The sequence below is a fragment of the Loxodonta africana genome, chromosome 14, assembly GCF_030014295.1.
Source record: "Loxodonta africana isolate mLoxAfr1 chromosome 14, mLoxAfr1.hap2, whole genome shotgun sequence".
Taxonomy (NCBI): Eukaryota; Metazoa; Chordata; class Mammalia; order Proboscidea; family Elephantidae; genus Loxodonta; species Loxodonta africana.
Genome location: NC_087355.1, coordinates 17,531,327 through 17,547,932, shown reverse-complemented (window position 1 = coordinate 17,547,932; position 16,606 = coordinate 17,531,327). Strand labels below are relative to the sequence as shown.

The 16,606-nt window shown below is 39.6% G+C and overlaps 1 protein-coding gene across 5 annotated transcripts in view; it reads left to right on the top strand.

Moving 5' to 3' along the window:
- The first annotated feature begins 208 nt into the window (after positions 1–208).
- ARFGEF1 (ADP ribosylation factor guanine nucleotide exchange factor 1) overlaps positions 209–16,606 on the top strand; it is a 175,612-nt gene continuing 159,214 nt past the window's right edge. For 3 of the 5 annotated variants that reach the window (XR_010317774.1, XM_064267778.1, XM_064267780.1), the window contains exon 1: positions 209–572. Coding sequence is in view for 4 of the 5 variants with exons in the window: in XM_064267778.1 (XP_064123848.1) it covers positions 449–572 (124 nt within the window). In the remaining variant the exon portion in view is untranslated. The remainder of the gene's footprint in view (positions 573–16,606) is intronic. The other 2 variants (XM_064267779.1, XM_064267781.1) reach the window with 2 other exon arrangements.

Genomic DNA, 16,606 nt, shown 5'->3' with positions numbered 1-16,606 from the left:
GGTCGGCGGTGATGGAGGCCAGTCCGCGGCCGCGGCTGGTGCTGATCCCCACAGTAGCCACGGCAGCCCTGCCGTCGCCGGGCCTCTGAGCCCTCGCCACTGTCACCGCCTCGGCCCTCGGTCCCCGGCTGACAGCCGCCGGGTCCGGGTCCCTTGCCGCTGCCGGGCCGTGGGACGTGTGAGGGGGGCGGCTGGGAAGCGCCCACCGGGCCGGGAGAAGCGGAGTCCCCTCGGGGCGCGGGCCTCTCGGGGGACGGCGCAGACTTGGCCCGCACGGCGGCTGGCCCCGCTCCCCCGCCCCTTCCTGATCCTGTCTCTGCCCTCCACGCCTCTCCCCCACCTCCGCCCTCCTTTCTCTCTTCCCTTCCTCCTCCTCGTTCTCCTTCTCCTCCTCTCCGGCCGCTGGGAGCCGCGGGTCGGACTAGCCGCCGCCGCCTTCTCTGCGTCCATGTATGAGGGGAAGAAGACGAAGAACATGTTCCTGACCCGGGCGCTGGAGAAGATTTTGGCCGACAAGGAAGTGAAGAAGGCGCATCACTCCCAGCTGCGCAAAGCGTGCGAGGTGGCCTTAGGTGAGCGGCGAGGAGGCCCCGGGACTGGGGGCGGGGGGGGGGGCGGGGGGGGGCGGCTGGCGTGGCGACCCCCGCAGAAGGTGGAGTCGACCCGGGAGCTCGGCCGGGGCCCGCGCTGACATCAGGGAGCCCTCGCGAAGCTCTCTGTTGCCTGGTTGGAGTTGACAGTAACTCGGCTGGATGTGGGGCAGAGGCAGGGTGGCTGGGCTCGGGGGACGCGGCAGGTTCAGGCGTCCGGGTTCCAGGGAGCCGCTCGAGTGTATGACAGGATTTTGTTGGTGAACGGTGCGGTGCGGACGGAATGCCGCCCTTTGTGATGAAGCACAGATGAGCTGTTGTTGATTAGCTTGGAAATTGAAGTGGAGCTGATATGTTAAGATCGGGTACGTGGGAAGGATTCTGCATCGTAATTACGATAACTTTATCGTTCAGCGTGTTACTTTGGGAAGATAGACTGAAGTTGTTCCCTTGCTGACAGCCTGAGAAGGGGTTTGCAAGAGGTGCAGCTCGTTCTGACATCTCTCCGCCTCCGCCACAGGAAAAACAGTAATGTTGTATATGACTGGGCTGACCTGGAAGAACAAGACCAGAGGTTAAGGGGTGGGGGTGGCGGTGTAAGAGCAGGGAGTGAAAGGACCTTTAGATAAGCTGACTTTAGGTGACAAGAGAAGGGAGGGGTTGAAATGAGAAAAATGAAAAAGACAATGACACACACCAGCCACATGTCTGGACAGTGGCAGCTGCTTTCAAGCTTGAATTGTAATTTATAGTTCAAACGGAAGAGATCTAGTGTAATAAAGCCTGTAACAGGGTAAATCTAAACAATACCTATAGGGAGGACATGCAGATAAGGCACTGTTAAAAGGCGGAACACTTATAGATCTGTTGCATCCATCAAAGATGAAATCGTTTAAGGAGACACCAGGATAGTTAGCAGAGATGAATTCTAATGCTTAGACATTATTTTATAGCGCTGGAAATAGACTAGGTCAAATTAATGAGAAAATGAAGCTTCTTAAATGGGATGACAGGCTTTGGAAAACAGCGGTTTTGTTTTTTTTTTCTTCCAATTGTGCTTTAAGTGAAAGTTTACAATTTAAGTCAGTTTCTCATACAAAAACTTACACACGTGTTGTTATGTGACCCTAGTTGCTCTCCCTAGGATATGATGGCACACTCCTCCTCTCCACTCTGTATTTCCCCTGTCCATTGAGTCCACTCCTGTCCCCTTCTGCCTTCTCATCTCTCCTCCTGACAAGAGCTGCCCATTTAGTCTCCTGTATCTACTTGAGCCAAGCAAGAAGCACACTCTTTACCAGTATCATTTTATGTCTTACAGTCCAGTCTAATCTTTGCCTGAAAAGTTGGCTTTGGGAATGGTTTTAGTCCTGGGCCAACAGAGAGTCCGGGGGCCACGTCCTCAGGGATCCCTGGCTTCTGGAATGGTTTTAGCTCTGGCTTAACAGAGAGTCTGGGGGCCGCATCTTCAGGGATCTCTCCAGTCTCAGACCATCAAGTCAGGTCTTTTTACTGGAATTTGAGTTTTGCACCCCACTTTTCTTTTGCTCTATCAGGGACTCTCTGTTGTGTTCTCTGTCAGGGCGGTCATTTGGTGGTAGCCGGGCACCATCTAGTTCTTAGAGTGTCAGGTGGTTTATGGAGTCTCTAGTTTATGTGGCCCTTTCTGTCTCTTGGGCACATATTTTCCTCATGCCCTTGATGTTCTTCATTTTCCTTGCTCCAGGTGGGTTGGGACCAATTGATGAACCTTAGATGGCTGCTTGCTAGCTTTTAAGACCTCAGACGCCACCCACCAAAGTGGGATGCAGAACATTTTCTTAATAATCTTTGTTATGCCAGTTGACCTAGATGTCCCTTGAAACCATGGTCCCCAGACCCCGCCCCTGCCACTCTGTCCCTCAGAGTGGAAAACAGCATTCTTAAGGGTGGGGCAGGGTGGCATCCAGAATAATTTCAATTTATGCTAGAGAGTCAGGATTGTTTAAAAGCAGTTTTTCCTTTTAATTATAAGAATAAATTGAAGACTACAAGTTAACTTGCTATAATATACTATATTGTTTGTTTTCTTCTTTTTTAGATCCCTAAAATTGGTGATATTAAAAAATATTGTTGAAGACCTTTCATCTTCAAATTTTTGACTCTGTAGTATAGTGGCCTTAAGTTTAGCTTTCCGCCCCATCATGGATCGGAAGTTCACCTTTGACTTGTTTTGTAGCTAACAAAAGGTGGTTCCAGATGTGCGAGAAGACAGTTGTACAGTGGTAAAAATTGAATTTATATCTGGGTCCTGAAAGGGGTAATTATTAAATTATTAATTATTAAATTGGGGTGAGCTGAGGGAGGGAGTGATTTTAGGATTTTTAAAAATATTGCTATACAGTGTAGGTTTATGAATAACTTGCAGGTTTAAAAACTTGAGGTTAAAACTAAAGTTTTAGTTTGTGAGTTTATATTTTCCATGTTAGAAAATACTCTTCGTATACTAAATTGTAAGTATCTGACTAAATTACTATAGTATGTTGTGTGTGTGTGTATATATATGTATTTTTTTCCCCTCCCTGAAATGATAATGTAAGTAAGTGTGTTTGAAGAGAGAGCTCCCTGGATTGAGAACCTGGGATCTTGAGTTTTAATCCCAGTTTCAATGCATTGCAATATTGACAGTTCTCTGGGCAATTCTTCCTCTGTGTAATGAGGATTGAATTTAATGATTGTAAGGTCACATTCCGTCTGATGTGCCACAAGTGTGAATGCACTGCTAACTGTTGCATTACAAATATTCCTGCCGCTTCTTCTTGGCACATTTAGAAGGCCTGTAGCTTGGTCCGTGCCGGCCCTAAACATAGGAACCACTTGGTAGTGTGTGTGCCAGCTATACCAGGATAATCTTCCACATTTTACCAGTTTTTGCTTTTTTGCCTCTCTCGTATAGTTAATTTGAGGAATGTGGCCTACCCAGCACTAGAATACTCTCTTTCTTTGAGATGCATAAGGTGTTTTCTCTTGTAATTTCATAAAAATCATTACATTTAGCTTCCTATAAAGCAAAACTTAATTGACCAGCCTCGCAGTAGCTAATCCATGGTGAACTTTAATTCCTCCTTTACAGTAATCCATCTATGTTATCACTCAAACATAGGTTGATGGAGATAAATTAATTCATCTTTGCAGAAAGTATATTGTCTTACGGTAAACAGTAAGCTCATATCCCCAAATATGTGTTGTCTCTGGAAACTATTATAAAAAACCCATTGCTGTAGAGCCAATTTTGACTCATAGCCACCCTACAGGACAAAGTAGAACTACTCCATAGAGTTTCCAAGGAGCTCCTGGTGGATCTGAACTGCTGACTTTTTGGTTAGCAGACGTAGCTCTTAACCACTAAGCCACCAGTGTTTACAGAAACTGTTACAGACTTACTCTTCACTCTTGAGACCTGAGCTAGGCCTCCTTTGGTCTCTTGATAAACCTGTGTGGTCATCAAGCAGGATGGGAAAGTGAACTGGAATAGCCTGGTTTTGTTCATCCCTATTTTATTGGTTGTGAGTGGATGACGGTTGGATGGTGGTGGTATATATACCTGCCTGCGTTCATTCCCCCCTCAAATATTTATTGAGCACCTTCCATGGAGCTGAAGGGAGATGGACAGTAAACGAGAAAACATCTGGTATGTCAGACTTTCGTTTTTATTTTTAAATCATCTTGCTGGTGTGTGAGTAGAAGTCAGAGCATTGGTATTTAAAATTAATTCAGCCATCTTTTAACATAATGGCCAGTTAGGAATAGGTTTTATAAATACTTGTGATGTTACAGTTCATCCAGTATTAATGAGAAAACTATGAACTATATTTTTTATTAAAGTATAACTTTTAGGAAACTAGATTGGGGAGATTTTACTTTATTAAAACAAAATCCTTTCTCAAAGACATTATATAAAGGATCTTTATTTTCCTAAAAAGAAAAAAGTAATGAAACCTTTAGGGGATGTACAGTTATTTAAAACTTTTATTAAATTACCTTATATTTTGAAGTAAAGAATGGTTTGTTTTCTTAAAGACACCTACATGTCTACCTTGTTCCTGCATGTGACGCCCACAGAACAGCTCCAGGTTGCCCTCTCATGGTACCTGCCCAGCTACAGCTTTACAGTGAACATTGAGCTTTGCAGAGCGGGGGAGCCTCGGCTACCCTAGCTTAGTCTGATCCACTCCTGCTCTCTAGAATCCTGAATTAAAAATAGTTTGGCCATCTGCTGGCAGATGAGACAACAGCTGAGCTATTTTTAGTTTCAAAAGAATTTAGGATTGTTTCGGGATTGGGCTTAAAGGTAGCATTGTTTGCCTCTTGCGGAGGGTGCAATTGGGCCATATTCTAATCAGACCTCTTAAGTTTCAGGAGTTTCTTTGATGTTAGGGCTATGACTAGTTCTACTTCCCTGTTTCTGACACCAGATGTCAATGAAGATACTCTGTTAAATGTTAGGATGAGAGAGTTCAAGGTTGAAAACTGGCATGGGTATAGAATAGGAATGAAAAGGATAACCAGAATGTTTTAGAGACCAGGGAAGCATATGGAGGCAGTGGGTTCCCTGCAATGGTTTGGGAGAATGACAGAGAAAGGGAGGAATTGTTAGGGAAGTAATTTCTGCCTGAGACAGGGTGTGAATTTATGTTGGTAATCATGTTCTAAAACAATTCTGCTGATTTAGTTTCCTTCTACTGTAAGAGTTTGTTACCTGTAATTATAGTCTCCCCCAGAAGTGTCAATATAGTATTTCAACTCTGAATTTGCACAGCTTGCCTCCTTCTGATCCTCCATGGTTGGTGTTAGCTGCTTTTGAATCACCCCTGATTCATGGTGACCCCATACACAACAGGATCTTACAGTTGTGATCTGTAAGATTATTCCCCCAAATGGTTTTCATTGGCCGGTTTTTTGTATGTAAATCATAAGACTTTTCTTACTGGTCTGTTTTAGTCTGGAAGCTTCCTTGAAACCTGTTCAGCATCATAGCAACATGCAAAGCCTCTACTGATGGACTAGTGGTGGCTGTGTTTGAGCTGCGTTGGTCTGGAACTGAACCCCAGTCTCCTCAAATGAAGACGAAAATTCTACCACTCAACCAACCACCACTGCCCCCTTCTGGCTCCCTGGCCCTACCTGGTTGGTGTTGTAAAACCAGGGATGAAATTACTTGATTGCATTTGGCCCTGGTTTAATACTACTTGTGGCAAACTTCATTAATTTTTGTCACTTTCTCTACCATTTTCTTTACTTATGGAAAATGACTTACCTCCAAATGCCCTGCAGACAGTAAACATTTTAGTTATAATTTAAATCCATTGCAAGTCTCTTTTTCAGCCTTCCTTAATGCCTAAAGTAAAAGGTGTTTCCAGTCAGACAGTTTCCTTGAATTTTTGCGATGGCTGGGAGAGAAGAGTGTGATGAATGAAATGATGGAAGGAAAGATTATGTTTGTGTTTGTTCTTTTCTCTCAGGTTTCAAGTTAGGTTTAAGAACCTCTACTCCAGGGTAGGAATCAACTCTACACAGAGTACAAGTTCTTAGAGAAGTGCTTAAAAAAAAGTTTTGGGAATCTGTGTATCTCTATTTGGGAGATTTACAGTGCACATTAACAGAGTTGAGATTCAGAAAAGTCCTTTAGGAAAGAAACCTGCTTAATTTTATTTCATGACATTTTTCCCAAATTTATTTGACCTTTTTTCTGTTAGTGCAGTTAATACTACTAGGGAACGTTGTTCCTTGGAACTTGGAAAGAAGGACAAAATAGATCCAATAGCCCTAACTCACTGGTGGGCTTTTTCTCCATAAGACTCATGTTTTGGAAAAACAGGAGTCCTGTTGACAGTGTAGGAAAAGAGAGGAAAATCAGAAATAGGAATAGTTGGAATGAGTGGTATCAAGATGGAAGGACTATTTGCTGACTAGCTCTTTCCTACCGACCTAGTGGCAGGCAACTAGTTTGCTCTCTTGGTAAAATTGAACTTGTAGCAAAACTTCTGTTGGTAATTGATTTTTTTCAAAGCAGAATAAAAATGCATTGTGAGCGGGAAATGATTTGGGGAAATATTTGTCATAAAACCGTTCACAAAATGAAAGAGGACTATTTGAAACACAAAAAATACATGAATAAATTACTGTTGCCGTGAAAAACTAGGGTACATTCTACATTGAGATATTTGTTGAATGCCCAGTTTTTGTGCTGTACCAGTACTGGGCATGCAGCAGTGAACCAAGCAAGTCTTTGCTTTCATGGAGCTTACATGCTAGTGGGATAAGGTGGGCAGTAAAAAACTAATATATTTCATATTATCAGGTTGTTATTATCTGAAGAAATACTTATGAAGGGTAAAGGAATAGAGAATGACGGGAGTGTTACTTTAGATAGGGTTCTCAGCAAAGCCTTCGCTGTTGAGGTGGAATTTGAGCAGAGAAGTGACAAGTGAGAGATTCAACCTTTTAAATACCTAGATGGAAGAGGGAAGAGCAAAACAGGTGTGTGCTTGTTGTAGAGAGGCTTATGTGGCTGGACCAGAGTCAGAGGAGGGATGGGAGGAGAGGAGAGCAGATTGGGATTTTTTTTTAAGTGTGATGGAAGGCACTGGAGATTTTTGAGCAGGGGAGTGACATAAGCAGGTTTACATTTTAAAAAGCTTGCTTTGGCCAGCGATGATGGTGACTTAGACTAGGCTGGTGGTGGTGGAGGGATTGAGAATTGGTTGTATTCGGAATACATTCTGAAGGAGTCCACCGGATTGGCTGATGGATTGGTTGTATGACAAAGAGGATGACCTCCTATCTTTTTTAGCCAGAGCTTCGAGATGGTTGTACATTGCATTCACTGTGATGGGGCATACCTGGAGGAAGCAACCTTTGGGAAACAGATTTATTTATTGAAATAATTTTAGTCCTACCGTTTAGATGTACTTTAGCACTTGCCTAATGATAGAATATTTTCTACTGAAAATATTTCTGGCCAGAAGGTCAGCATTTTGAATCCATCAGCTGCTCCTTGGAAACCCAGTGGAATAGTTCTACCCTGTCCTATAGAGGTTGCTATGAGTCAGAATTGACTTAATGGCAGTGGGTTCGGGGTTTTTTGTTTTTTGTTTTCTGATATTTTTTCTCTTTCTCAGGCTGTATTTTGAGTACTTATAACATAAAACCCATAGTTCTGATATCTTTACAAGTATGTTACTTGTGATTTGATTTCTAATTATCTGTAAAAACCTGTTGCTGTAAAGTCAGTTCCAATGCATGGCAACCCCATGTGTTACAGAGTAGAACTGCTCTGGAGAGTTTTCTTGGCTATAATCTTTATGGAAGCAGATCACTAGGCCTTTCTTTCACGGCACTGCTGGGTACATTTGAACCACCAACCTTTAGGGTATCAGCTGATTGCAAACTGCTTGCGCCACCCAGGCACCCATCTCTTTATCTGTAAGTAGTTCTGATATGTATTTTAGATCTGTACCTAATCAAAGGGACCTTATTTTATATTGCAGCAAGAAAGAGCAGAGGAACCCTGGTGGTGCGGTGGTTAAGTGCTCAGCTGCTACTAAAAGGTCAGCAGTTTGAGGCAATCCTCTTAAAGATTACAGCTTTGGAAACCCTGTGGGGCAGTTCTGCTCTGACCTGTAGGGTTGCTGTGAATCTGAATCAGCTCAGTGACAAAGGGTTTGATTTTGTTTTGTTTAAGAAAGAGTCACTGTTAAAGTCAAGGTTACATCCCTGTCTTCCTTCTTCTCAGTAACGTTCATTTTTTTCTAGGCTTTGCTCTAACACACACACACACACACACACGGACAGATGTCATCCCATTGTCATTTCTTGTCCATTATTCAAACCCAGTTTGAGTTCCTTTTATCCTGATTTTTCAGATGGACTTTGTTTTCTTTATTTGAGCTTCCATTTTTTTTTTTTTAATCATATTTATGTTTACACAGTGTTCCTCTCTGGTTATTTCATAAATCTGGAAAGCAGTTATTCTCAGGCTTTAGTGTACATTAGAGTCTCTTGAAAAACTTCTTAAAAAAAAAAAAATAGAAGCCTGGACCCAAGTATTTAAAAGTTGGTGTTCTACTTTTGATATTTTTGTTTTCCTGAGATCTAGGCTTGACATAAATAAATTCGTCTATTATCTTCTTAGAAAACTCTGTGAGGCAGTTAATTTTTTTTAATGATATTTTTTTGTGTTTAAAGCAAAAATTGAGGCATTTAATTTTTCAGTTTCAACTTTGTGTTCAAAAACACATACAGAGAAGCTATACTTAATCATCTGCTTAACAACGTTTTATCTATCTAGGATTTCACTAACAGGAGATAATCAATAAAAAATATAAATAGCCAAAGTAAGTATTATGAAGGCCAAGTCCTTTATTGAGTCCCTATGGCCTTTTGAATGTTTGCTTACTTTTAATTACACATAATTCCAATAAATTTGGCAATTTAGTTTTTATATAAATCTTTTTTCTCAGATAAACCATTTTCAAAAGCAAAACATGGAATAAAATCACCTACAATGCTATAACCGTTGTTAACTTTTTAAAACAACTTTATTGAGGTATAATTTACATACTGTAAAATTTACACATTTTAAATATATACAATTATTACTTTTTTTTTTTTGGTAAATTTACTAAGTTGTGCAGTCATCTCCATAATCCAATTTTAGAACATTTTCATCCCTCATTGAGTTTGTTAGAACTCATTTACAGTTAATCCCTATTCCTACCCCTAGCCCCAGGCAACTACTAATCTACTTTCAGTCTCTAGATTGCCTTTTCTGGACATTTCATATAAATGGAATCACACAAATGTGCTCTTCTATGTTTGGCTTCTTTCACTTATTATGTTTTTGAGGTTCATCCATATTGTAGCGTGTGTACCATTACTTCATTTCTTTTCATTGCTGAATAGTATTCCGTTGTGTGGATATACAACGTTTTGTTTGTCTGTTCATCAGTTGATGGACATTTGGGTTGAATGAATAGTGGTGGTATGAATATTTGCATATAAGTCTTTGTGTGGTCTTATATTTTTCTCTTAGGCAAATACCTAGGAGTGGAATTGCTGGCTCATAAGATAAAATTGTTTAGCTTATTAAGAAACTGCTAAACTCTTTTCCAAAGTGGCTGTACCATTTTTCAATCCCACCAGCAATGTATGATGGTTAGTGTAGCTCTATATCCTGGTCAGCATTTGCTACTCTCTGTCTTTTTTATTTTAACCATCCTAGTGGGTGTGAAGTGGTTTCTCATTGAACCACTGTTAACTTTTTGAAGTATTTTTTCCAGACTATGTTCTACATACACACACACACACACACACACACACACACACACGAACAGATGTGTTCTTCAAAAAATTAGGCTATTTAATTTCTAAGGCAATAGTAGGAGGACAAGAAATAACATGTATTGAGTATTTACCGTGTGCCAGGTTCTGTGCCGATTAAATAATTTTATTGACTTTATCTCAGTTAATCCTCAAAACAACCGTTTGAACTTTGGAGCTCTTTTTTTATCTGCATTTTGCAAAGGAAGAAACTGAGGTTTCCAGTATGGCCCCTGGACACTCTTTTAACTTAGTACTGAAGTCACTCCTGAGGTTCACCCTTCAGCCAAAGATTAGACAGGCCTGTAAAACAAACAGTCTCACATGTAGTTCAACTATGTATATGAGACTAAACAGGCATACTAGCCCAGGGCAAGGATGAGAAGGCAGGACAGGACAGGAATCCTGGATGGATAGATGTAGGGAACCTGAGGTCAAGAAGGGAAGACAAAGGAGACTAACAGTTGTACTTATCAAAATAAAATAACAAGAAAAAAATAGAGACTCAGCAGAAACAAAAACAACAGGTAAGAGGAAAAGACAATATATAAACAACTCAGAACAAAAAAATTAAGTGGGAAGAAGAAACTGTCAACAACATGCAAAAAAAAAAAAAAAAAAAAACACCAAAATAAATACCTATCCATAATTACGCTGAATGTAACTGGACTAAATGCACCGATAAAGAGACAGGGAGTGGCAGAATGGATAGAAAAACACGATCCATCTATATGCTGCCTACAAGAGACACAACTTAAACTTAGAGACACAAACAAACAAAAACTTAAAGAATGGAAAAAAATGTATTAAGCAAACAACAATCAAAAAAAGAGCAGGAGTGGTAATATTAATTTCCGATAAAACAGACTTTAAAAAGTTAAATCCACTACAAAGGATAAGGAAGGACACTATATAATGATTAAATGACAATATACCAGGAGGATGTAACCATAAATAGAAACTCAGTGTTTCCTAAAGAGTATCCACCTTTCCCCTTCCTCCCGCCACTGGTAACCCCTAATAAACGTTGGTCTCTTAACGTTTGCCCAGTTTAGCTGTTCCGTATGAGTGAGATCATACAATATTTGTCCTTTTATAATTGATTTACTTCATGCAGCATAATGTTTTCATGGTTTATCCATGTTGAAGTATGTATCAGGACTTCATTTCTCCTTATGGCTGAATAATTCTCCATCGTATGTACATAAACCCAAAACCAGACCCACTGCCGAGTCCATTCCGACTCATAGTGACCCTGTGGTACAGAGTTGAACTGCCCCATATGGTTTCCACGGTTGTAAATCTTTACAGAAGCAGACTGCCACACCTTTCTCCTGTGGAGTGGCTGGTAGGTTCCAACCACTGACCTTTTGATTAGCAGCTGAGCACTTTAACTGCTGTGCCACCAGGGCATATATGTGCCACGTTTTATTTATCTACTCGTGTGTTGATGTTTCAGGCTGTTGCCACCTTTTGGCATTGTTAATAGCACTGCAGTGAACATTGGTGTACTTGTGTCTGTGTTGTCAGGAATGGAGTTGCTGGATCATATGGTACTAGTTACTGTGTTTATCTTTTTGAAGACCACCAAACTGTTTTCTGCATCATCCGTATGAGAGTTCCAGTATCTCCACATCCTTGCCAGCATTTGTTTTCTGTTTTAGGCATCCTCACCCAGTGCCATCGAGTCGATTCCGACTCATAGCGACCTAGTCCGGGTGAAGTGGTATCCTGTTGTGGTTTTGATTTGCTGTAATTGCTTATGATGTTGGACATTTTTTCATGTGCTTGTTGGCCATTTGTATTTCTTCTTTGGCGAGATGTCTAGAAATACCCTCACTTGCTTTTATCTTAATATTTTATATCATTTTCAAATCACTAAAACTTGAAATAAAAACAAAATCTTACTGAAATTATTTCTTATGGGAAATTCTAGATAACTTTGTTTTGTAAAAATAACTCGTTGTGCATCTCAGTGGCTTCTATAAGTGTATAAATGTAATTAGAGTATAATTGTCAATTTTCAATTTTATGTTCTCTCATTATTTCATCTGCATTTTTTATATACAGGTAGACCTGTTCAGTGTTGAGGTTCTGTTCCAATGACTTTGTCGTAAGTCGGTTCTGACCTAAGTCTAATACCTTGGTATTTTTGTTGTCGTTTTCATTAATTTTTTTTTTTTTTTTTAGTTTTTATTGTTACTGCCTTTTATTTAGTATCTTTATAAATCTGGTCTTTGAACATCTGCAGGTGAACACCCGAGAATGATAACATCAGCAAATTACAGTGCTGCAACATTGTATGTAGTACATATTACTGTTGATATGATGTGAAAAAAAAACCCGGACAGTTCTAAGTGCCCTTCATTCTTTGTAACTTGAATATATCCTAAGTCGGAGACTACCTGTATCTATGTTATCTCCCTATTTAGCATTTTAATAAACGTGTCATTTGTTTAAATGGTTTCCGGTTGGGGCGCATTTACATTTAAATTTTGCTATAGAGATTTTTTTTCTTTTTCTTATTCTGCTGAGTTCACTGAGTGTCTGCTCTCCTAAAAAAAACTCATTGCCATTGAGTTGATTCTGACTCATAGTGACCCTACAGGACAAAGTAGAACCGTCCCATAGGGTTGCCAGGGAACGGCTGGTGGAATCAAACTACTGACCTTTTAATTAGCAGTTGAACACTTAACCGCTGCACCACCAGGGCTCCGAGTGCGCACTACCTATGCAGGATTCTTTAAAAGAAACCCATATCTCTGGGTTAGAGTGTGGTCATTTATGACCCTTATTCCTTATGGGAGTAGTGCCATAAACTGTACGGTGCCTGCTGTAAATGCCAGCAGACAGCCTGGCTCTGAGGAAAAAGATGTTCTTCTCTTTAGCTTTATTGGGGTTGGGTTTTTTTTTTTTTTAAATGCAACTGTTCCTTTTCATCTTTTCTTTGCAGTTTATTTTTCCTGTTTTAAAAGTAAAAAGCAAACAAAAACAAAGGGATAGGTATACTTTTGCTTTTTTTACAAATTTTGTTTTTTTTCCTGTAGTTTTATTCTTGAGGTTTATTAGAGTATATATGAGTTATGTATTTAATCAGTTCATTTCCTGCTTCTCAATTGATAGCCAGGTGTTTTAGCAGCAGTTTCTAAATAATCGCTCCTTTTCCTGTTTTTTAAAAAATGTATCATATCTCATTCCATCAGTTATTTTCATTTTATATTAGCATAGTACCTAATGTGGTATCTGGTAGGCATGATTAGTCATTTCTTACTGCCGTTTATTTTTTTATGATGTTACTTGTTTTTCCAGGTAATTTTAGGATTTTCTTTTAAATTCTCTATTGTTACCTCTTACTATCTTATTAACGTAGTGCTTAATCTGTGTTTATCTTTATTAAAAATATTATCTTTAATTCTTAGGTATTAGAGGAAAAGTTATTTTTGAGAAGAAGTTGGCTGTTTTTTTCCTAATGTATTTTGTTGGGTCCTCACGCTTCCATTGCCTCAGTTTTATTCTTAACCTGATAATTGAAAATATGTTTAGTATAATGACAAACAAGCAAAAGCCTATATGTAAATTCCAGTGTGGTACATTTTTAGAAACGAGAATGAAACAGTGTGCATTTTCTGGTAATAGTGAGAGGAATAGAAATGTGATGTAGATTGTGTGATAATTATGAATAGTTAATAATTAAGCTTTAAAAGATACAGACCAGTAGTAAACATCATTTTTGTGTTTTCTTAGTTACTAGAGGGAAAGTTTTTTGTTTTTTTACATCATCTAGTGTGTTTTTTTAACATGATTAGTGTGTATTTCTTTTTTTAATTATGGTACTTTAGAAGAATGTTTACAGAACAAACTAACTTCTCATTAACCAATTAGTATGCATGTTGTTTTGTAACATTGGTTACCAACCCCATGACATGTCAACACTCCCCGCTTCTCTACCTTCGGTTCCCTACTACCAGCTTTCCTGTCCGCTCCTTTCTTCTAGTCATTGGGCTGGTGTGCCCTGGGCTGGTATGTCCCTTTAGTGTCATTTTGTTTTCTGTGCCTGTCAAATCTTTGGATGAAGGGTGAACCTCAGGAGTGACATCAGTCCTGAGCTAAAGGGTGTCTGGAGGCTGTACTCTCTGGGTTTCTCCAGTCTTTGTCAGGACAGTGAGTCTGATCTTTTTTTTTGTGAGTTAGAATTTTGTTCTACATTTTTCTCCAGCTCTCTCCAAGACCCTCTATCGTGATCCCTGTTAGAGCGGTTAGTGGTCCTAGCCAGGCACCATTTTAGTTGGGCAGGATTCAGTCTGGTGGAGGCTGTGGTAGTTGTGGTCCATTAGTCCTTTGGACTAATATTTCCCTTGTGTCTTTTGGTTTCGTCATTCTCCGCTGCTTGAGATGGGGTGAGACCAGTGGAGTGTCTTAGGTGGCCGCCCACAAGCTTTTAAGACCCCAGAAGCTATTCACCAAGGTAGCATGTGGAACATTTTCTTTATAAACTATGTTATGCCAATGAGCTAGATGTTCTCTGAGACCAGGGTCCCCACAGCCCTCAGCCCAGTAATAAGGTCCCCCAGGGAGTTTGGATATGTCTGTGGAGCTTCCATGACCTTGCCTTGGGCAAGCTGTGCTGGCTTCCACAGTAGTGTGCACTGTCTTAACATTCACCAAAGTTGCCACCTATCTATTGTCTATTTAGTGATTTGGAAGGGAAGTTTTACAGTGAATATTAGCACCGTGTCTATAGCAATTTTGCTAGAGGGTACAAGGGCAAAAATTAAAGTTAGGTTATGAAAATGTAATTTTTTTCCCCAAATGCACTGATGAAGCTGTGTGTTTTGTATATATGAAGTGAAAGTATTTTATTCCTTGTTTCTAGCCCCAACAGAAGGCAGTTGTTGGGACTGTTGAAGACTCTTGAGTGGCAAATTAGAAGGAAAGATACTTCTGTTAGTAATACATAGTACATGCTTCCCTTACAGAGTCAGTGAACATGTGGGAGTATGCTGTCTTTAACTTTTGCGTGTGGTTATATTTTCATCATTGAGTTATTTTCCTTGTGAAATATTTTTTAATTTTAAATATTCTCCCTCTATAGGGTTGCTATAAGTTGGAATAGACTCTACTGCAATGGGTTTTGGTTTTAGATTAAAAAAAAAAAAAATTTGATTGGATAGCAAATATGCAAAATTTTGGTTTTCCTGAGAAGATGGTAGGCCTTCAAAATCATCACTATTATGATTCTTTTTGCTTGTCTGGTTTTTCTTGGTTTGAGTGAAAAATATCTTTAGAAAAGACTGGTTGCCCTTTTCTGTTTTATCACTAAATTAAAATTATATTTATGAATGTATACTAAGCAGTTTTAAATTTTGTTATTAAATATTCCCTGATTTTTATTTTTTTTATGCTCCCCGAAATGGTTTCTACCAATACACTCTCATTACACTTTTCTATCTGTGACATTTATTAGTTATATAATCTTTAATTAATAGCAAATAAGGAACTTTGTTTGGCTTTTGCCATTCATGCATACGAAATGTTCTGTTTAATTAAGACATCTCTCTCCAGTTTGGCTGACTGAACCTTTATAATATAAAGGTTTTATTGATTCATTAAAGTCCCCAAATATTTTGTCTAAACAAAACAAAACAAAAAAACCAAACCCATTGACATCGACTCATAGCAACCTATTGGACAGAGTAGAACTGCCTCCATAGGGTTTCCAAGGAGCGGCTAGAAATGCCAACCTTTTGGTTAGCAGCTGAGTGCTTAACTACTTTGTCCCCAGGGCTCCTTATCGTAGCCCCTGTTAATAATTTGACTCTACAGGAGGTATATAAGAAAACGTTTGGAGTTTGGAAATCTGAATGTTGTCCAGAATGTTTGCTTTTCCTCAGTTCTTTAAATTTATTTTTTTAGCTCTAATTTTTATCTTAGATTTATCATTAAAAAAAATTCTTATTAGAATATTTCAGTTTTTTTTTTTGAACCACTCTTTTTATGTTTATTTCCTACCAGATTTTATTTATCTGTCTTTTCCCAGCTTTCAAACCCTCAGAATCTCTGTCAGCACTGATATATAGAAGCATTCTCAATTCATAAGATATGTTTTAAAGCAATTGAGACAATTTAAAAACAATCACTTCGTAACTTCAAGTACACATTAGCATTTGGTTAACACCCCTTGATGTGACCTCTCAAATGACCACTATTGCTGAAATGGAGGAAAATTTCACTGATATTGCTAGACCCTGGGAGGAGTGAAGCTGTGTGAGAATAACTTATCTAACCTTCGCCTCATAGCACATCAGACTTGGCCTCATGAAATGGAGCCTATTATTGTTAAAAATAAACAAAACCCAGCACTCAGCTACCTACCCACATCTCACTTTGCTCGAAGTTTCTCTCAGTCAGAAAACCTAGGAACTATTTGTTTTGTCACTTTGATACTATTTTTTAAAGACACCACTGCATTTTTGTTTTATTTCTTTCCCTCTCCCAGAAAACAACAGTGAAGGATGGAGGGTTGGGGGAAGAGTGGAGGTAGTGGGATGACTCTGGCACGTTGCCTCCTGAGAGGAACTGTCCCAGTAATTCAAGTTCTGTTGGCTGGATAATGGGGCGGGCGGGGGGCGGGGGGAGTCCTATGAGCAGCGCATGCT